The 6214-nt window shown below is 30.5% G+C and overlaps 3 protein-coding genes across 3 annotated transcripts in view; all 3 read right to left on the bottom strand.

Annotated features, from left to right (window-relative positions):
• Positions 1-2886: 2886 nt before the first annotated feature.
• LOC108578055 lies at positions 2887-3505 on the bottom strand. The gene is made up of 3 exons (XM_017941310.1): positions 3456-3505; positions 3056-3397; positions 2887-2968 (listed from the first exon to the last, which is right to left on the bottom strand). Exons 1-3 carry the CDS (start codon positions 3471-3473, stop codon positions 2930-2932), a joined length of 399 nt encoding a protein of 132 aa, XP_017796799.1. The 5' UTR covers positions 3474-3505; the 3' UTR covers positions 2887-2929.
• Positions 3506-3787: 282 nt separating this feature from the next.
• On the bottom strand, positions 3788-4725 carry LOC108578053 (26S proteasome non-ATPase regulatory subunit 9). The gene is made up of 4 exons (XM_017941308.1): positions 4615-4725; positions 4377-4476; positions 4117-4298; positions 3788-4015 (listed from the first exon to the last, which is right to left on the bottom strand). Exons 1-4 carry the CDS (start codon positions 4723-4725, stop codon positions 3788-3790), a joined length of 621 nt encoding a protein of 206 aa, XP_017796797.1.
• A 111-nt stretch (positions 4726-4836) lies between these two features.
• LOC108578050 (tetratricopeptide repeat protein 30A) overlaps positions 4837-6214 on the bottom strand; it is a 3759-nt gene continuing 2381 nt past the window's right edge. The window contains exons 7-9 of the mRNA XM_017941304.1: positions 5523-5930; positions 5053-5437; positions 4837-4979 (exon numbers count right to left, since the gene is read on the bottom strand). Coding sequence (XP_017796793.1) covers positions 4837-4979; positions 5053-5437; positions 5523-5930 — 936 coding nt within the window. The remainder of the gene's footprint in view (positions 4980-5052; positions 5438-5522; positions 5931-6214) is intronic.

The raw sequence follows: 6214 nt of genomic DNA, 5'->3' as shown, positions 1-6214 counted from the left end.
ACGCACTTAAAAATGATTTGAGAATATAGGCAAAGGTCTACGCTATATTCTCATATAATTTTTATTGACATAACCCTTGTAATTTAAAAGTTATTAAATATTATACGACAGAGTCTCCTATTCATCGTATTCGAGTATAGTCAACTCTTGTGAACAATTGCTAATATCTCATAAAGTACATCACGTACGCACTTAAAAATGATTTGAGAATATAAGCAAAGATCTACGCTATATTCTCATATAATTTTTATTAACGTGACCCTTGTGATTTAAAAGTTATTAAATATTATATGACAGAGTCTCCTATTCATCGTATTCGAGTATAGACAACTCTTGTGAACAATTGCTAATATCTCATAAAGCACAACACGTACGCACTTAAAAATGATTTGAGAATATAGGCAAAGGTCTATACTATATTCTACATGCTAGAAAGTGCAAAATTAATCATGCATATTCGGGAAAATGACGGAAAACCTTTACGTTTGTATACGACGAGTGTAGTACTAACACAAATGATAATTAATAACTCATTATTTACGACGAATTTGTGAACTTTTAGAGTTGAAGAATGAAGTATGGGCCTTCAGCAACATCCTTGCATAGTTTTTAGCACGTTAAACCTGTTTGATAATTAGTTATTAACAATCTTAGTATGTGATGTCGGGAACGATATCAAATACCGTCATGTATCTTTACGTTTTTGCAATAATTTCATAGCTTTCTACTAAATTCCCGCTCAAGTAACTATACGCGTCTGGAAGGTAGTTCCTTTAGCTACATTCTCATATAATTTTTATTAACGTGACCCTTGTGATTTAAAAGTTATTAAATATTATACGACAGAGTCTCCTATTCATCGTATTCGAGTATAGTCAACTCTTGTGAACAATTGCTAATATCTCATAAAGTACATCACGAACGCACTTAAAAATGATTTGAGAATATAGGCAAAGGTCTGCGCTATATTCTCATATAATTTTTATTAACGTGACCCTTGTGATTTAAAAGTTATTAAATATTATATGACAGAGTCTCCTATTTATCGTATTCGAGTATAGTCAACTCTTGTGAACAATTGCTAATATCTCATAAAGTACATCACGAACGCACTTAAAAATGATTTGAGAATATAGGCAAAGGTCTGCGCTATATTCTCATATAATTTTTATTAACGTGACCCTTGTGATTTAAAAGTTATTAAATATTATATGACAGAGTCTCCTATTTATCGTATTCGAGTATAGTCAACTCTTGTGAACAATTGCTAATATCTCATAAAGTACATCACGAACGCACTTAAAAATGATTTGAGAATATAGGCAAAGGTCTGCGCTATATTCTCATATAATTTTTATTAACGTGACCCTTGTGATTTAAAAGTTATTAAATATTATATGACAGAGTCTCCTATTCATCGTATACGAGTATAGTCAACTCTTGTGAACAATTGCTAATATCTCATAAAGTACGTCACGAACGCACTTAAAAATGATTTGAGAATATAGGCAAAGGTCTGCGCTATATTCTCATATAATTTTTATTAACGTGACCCTTGTGATTTAAAAGTTATTAAATATTATATGACAGAGTCTCCTATTCATCGTATTCGAGTATAGTCGACTCTTGTGAACAATTGCTAATATCTCATAAAGTACATCACGAACGCACTTAAAAATGATTTGAGAATATAGGCAAAGGTCTGCGCTATATTCTCATATAATTTTTATTAACATATACCATGTACTTTGATAGTTATTCGATATTCTTCCCATGCGTATTACACACGTCGCATTCAAGCGTAAAATATGTTCGTTATTTCCATAGGCATACGTGACTAATTGTGCACTTTAAAGCTTGAAGAATGTAGAATGGACTTTTATTTATATTCTGAAATCAGTTTTATAGCCATAAGTGATGTGGTTCAATAGATATAGGCAATTGTTTACAAGAGTTGACTATACTCGAATACGATGAATAGGAGAGTCTCCCGTATAATCTTTAATAACTCCTAAACTAAACCGAATATGTTAATAAAAATTACAAAAGAATATAGCTAAAGGACTTGACTTTCAAACGCATATAGTTAGTTGCATGAGAATTTAGTAGAAAGCTATGAAATTATTGAAAAACCGTGAAGGTACTTGACGGTATGGGGTATCGTTCCCGACATCCCGTACTAAAATTGTTAATAACTAATTACTGAAAGTGTTTAGTGCACTAAAAAGTATATGTGAAAGTTGCTAAAGGTCCACACTTCATTCTTCAATTCTAAAAGTTTACAAAATCAATGTAATTATTGAGTTATTAATGATTTTTCCCAGGCCGACTTGACTTAGCCCATGGGAGGTGGAGCTCAGGAGCCCGCCAGCCAATAGGAAACGTTTTCTCTCTATCCTTCTCGCACATTAGTGCTTTCCTTGTCTAATACCTCTGTTGACATTCTGTGTTCCTATTAAAAAGTCGTAGTTCATGTCACCAAACGCTAGATGGCGTTAGTTTCACTTGTGATGTAGAGTCGTCGTTGGGGAATTCTATAGTTCCCTAGGTCGCTCCCGATAATATTAAGTCCCGTTTACAGTGCTTAAACTTTATTTACAATAACTAATTCAAAACAGTACGGAAACCGCTAGGAATACGTAAAAATAGGAAAAATCGAAAAAATCTCAAACTTCGAGCGAAAATCAGAATATAATTGATTTATGGTGACGCTTAAAAACTATGTATGTATAATAATTCACGGGGATTGAAAATAAAAATATTTCAAATTTGCATATGAATTACTTTAATAAAATTTCTTACAAGCACATTTTGCAAAATTTAATATAAGGTTCAGCAACACTAAAATCTAAGATCACTTTATTGCATAAATGTATATCCATAATTTGTTCAAATCATGAAATCCAGTTATTATCCAAATGATATCTTGTTATTCATTTTGAAGACTTGTATCCTTGTGTCTGTTTCTCTGTAACATTTAAATAGACATTTTATGAACAACAATGAAAGAAAACAATTTTCATAGGATTATAAATTAACAATTATTAATATTTACATAGTTAGATAGCCGTTGTCTGTTCTTTGATAATTGTTCTTCATTTATATTTTTTGCTTCTGTTAAAAAATAAGGTGAATTATCTTGAGATTTCAAGCTTGTGCCATTATGTTGTACATCATCAGAGTACAAAATTGTCTGCTCTTGTTCATGAGGAGCTAAAGTTACTACATTGGTAGAAATATCAACAGTTTTGTCTCCCTTCCACACTTCAAGTAATGTTTCAGAATTATAAAATGGATATAATGTATAAACAAGTGACCATGGATATTGGTCTGAATACTCATAAGTATTAGCTTGGCTTAGTACTTGACATGCACAAATAATTATGCTGAGTATCGTCTATGAAAATAAAATTTGTATAAGTAATAAATCAATACACATACACATTATTACTTACAATTAATGGGAAATACATCTTGCTACTGTTTTCCAGTACTAATTGCTGCTTCTTGGAAGATCTGTCTGAATTTATACTAGCTCTACCACTTTAAATACTCAAGCATGAACTTACATTGATAGATTATGCATATTGAATTTCAAGGTCTAAATTCTTAATACATCTTAGGATTATACTTATAAAATTCACTTAATATTAACACTAATATCATTAAATAACAAAAAATATGTTACAAATGTAATAATTATAAGTTCAATAATTTATAAGCATTCTTTTATTAATTAATATACACACAAAAACAATATATAATTATAAACAAAAATTTAGAAGCTTTATCTTTCCACTGTCTCTATAGGTATTACATTGCAACCCAGAAGACCATTACCAACCCAAGGACGTGGTATTAAAGTCAAGGCTATGATATTAGATCCACGTTTAATTTTTACATTAATTGGCTTATATCTGCTATTTTGTACCAAGGTTCCAATATCTTTTAAAGATTTGAAATTTCGACAATCAATAGAACCAAATTCCAATATAAGATCATCAACTTGGATTCCCTATATAATTTAACATTTAATAGAATATATTTTTGTAATAAAATTAATATAATATTTTTAAACTTTTAATGTATCATAGTAATTTAAAATATACTTCTTACTGTTATTTCAGCTGGAGAATCTGGAGATACTAAATTTACTCTTAGGAATGGTTCCAACTGCACACTATCTTGAGTGCTATTTGTTGCACTAGAATTTTCCACTTGATTTCCTGCTAGAGCATGTACTCTGTGCAAACCCTCTTCTATTTTCTCCATTAATGCCCTATGATCATTTCTGAGACCTAATTACTTAACAACGTACTAATAAGTTCAAATTATTAAAATTGCATATGTAAAAATTGCGTAGTAATTAGACGCACATATTATCCTATGTCTCGCATGTCTGACTTGGTAAACATCAATGTCATTTCGTGGATATCCTTCAGAGTCCACCAACGTATCATCCATGCTAACATGATTCTATAATTCATATAAATATTCGGTCATCTTTTCGAAAATTTGACACATCATTTTGTTTATAAAACAGATTATATTTTATCTCGATGACATGGTTAAATAAGCGTCCCGCACAAATTTAAAATATATTAATATACATACAGCATCTAAGATTTCTTTTAAATCCTCCAAATCTGATTCAATTTTATCTTTATCTTTCATAAGCTGAAGAACATAATCCTTGGCTTCCTGTAACTCCATGTCGACCACCATTTTTCCTTACAATGACATACGTGATAAATTGTCAGGCACGTACGAACATAAAGTGAAAAAGTACTTTCAAATTACCATAAATGTTACAAATATTTTATAAGTAATATACATTTAAGACATTTGCAGTTTTAAAAATAAAGCTTTCAGATATCGTGCTTCATACACAACTGTTTGTTTGCCTTGTGGAGTACTGGAAAGTATATCTTGCATATCGAAAGGTTGTTCCACTACTGTTATCACGTCCCTTCCGTAAACTAAAAACAAGAGAATATAAGACTAAAGGTCAAAAATATACGAAAATTATGTCGCATGAAAAATAGAAAATACCTTCACAGTGTTCTAGAAATTGTATACATTCCTGAAGCGTAGTATCTTTTAAAACTACTAATTGTTTGGCTAATTGTTCTAAAAGAGATAGGAAACATCTTTTTGCATAAAACCAAGTATCTGTTCCTAATTTTTTATTATAGGGTTCCAAACTTTTCATTACTCTAGATATACCAAATTCGTAATTTCCTTTAGAACAGTACAACGTTCCAATTACTAAATTTACAATACATAAATGAAATAATTTTTTATCTTGATCCTCTCGTGAAATTGCTTGCTCTTCGTTTTCTATTTGCTTCATCAGTCCTTCAGCTTCCGCATTTTTAGCCGTCATAATATAACTGACACATAAATTAGCGAGTACTATAGCGCTTACATCTAAAATCTGAAATTCAATAATAATTAATAATGGATATATCGATTTATAGATACAGATCCCACCAAAAAGATCTAACAGGAGAACAACTAACATTGTCATATTTTTTCCTGACAATTGGTTCGTAGAATCCTGTCGCTTCTTTAAATTTATTTTCTTGCATGAAAAGGGTATGAGCTACATTTAATTTCCAGATATCATGTTCATTACAAAATTCCACACTTTTTCTGAATATTTTCTCGACTTGCGTGTAATTTCCAAGTTCCCAATAAATTCTAGCTTGTGCCATTAAAACTGGTACGTATCTTTCCAAAGCTTCTTCATAATCGTTTACAGCTTTCTTAACAGCATTATCATCGTGATTTAATCTTGCTTCCTGAACTCGTTTTGTTGCTTTTCGTAATATTTCCATATGTTTATTACCAAGATCGTCAAATTTGCGGTATGCTTCTTCTGGTGAAGTTTGTTGTGTAATCAACGCATCCAAAAAATCATATAAATACTAAGAAATAAACATAATTGCAATTATAATAAAAATCGGTGAATTTTATATGGGTATAAATTCTGTTTTTCATCTTTCGCGCCCCCAATTCGTATGCTTAGTACAGCCCTATATTTAAAATATAGTTGGCAAACCTAACCTTCAAATCAGATTTACTTGTCACTCGTTTGTTGTTATTACTTTTGCATAAATACATTAATCATATAATTAACAAAACAAAAGATTGTTGTCAAATTTTATTAGAATGGTTAATTGTAAATTAAACCAAATATTTCTTGGAGAAG

The sequence above is a fragment of the Habropoda laboriosa genome, unplaced genomic scaffold (genome assembly GCF_001263275.1).
Source record: "Habropoda laboriosa isolate 0110345459 unplaced genomic scaffold, ASM126327v1 scaffold1063, whole genome shotgun sequence".
Classification (NCBI taxonomy): Eukaryota; Metazoa; Arthropoda; class Insecta; order Hymenoptera; family Apidae; genus Habropoda; species Habropoda laboriosa.
The sequence above is the reverse complement of the archived record's forward strand: the minus strand, read 5'-3'. Positions and strand labels throughout refer to the sequence as shown.

Excerpts from the sequence above, each read along its gene's own strand:
- LOC108578055 (XM_017941310.1), bottom strand. Across the intron at positions 2,969-3,055 it reads GACAACGGCTATCTAACTAT|AGAAACAGACACAAGGATAC; the intron begins GTAAATATTAAT and ends TAAATGTTACAG.
- LOC108578053 (XM_017941308.1), bottom strand. The coding sequence starts at position 4,725 with ATGGTGGTCGACATGGAGTTACAGGAAGCCAAGGATTATGTTCTTCAG. Across the intron at positions 4,299-4,376 it reads TGCGAGACATAGGATAATAT|GTCTCAGAAATGATCATAGG; the intron begins GTGCGTCTAATT and ends TTAAGTAATTAG. Across the intron at positions 4,016-4,116 it reads ATTCTCCAGCTGAAATAACA|GGAATCCAAGTTGATGATCT; the intron begins GTAAGAAGTATA and ends TAAATTATATAG.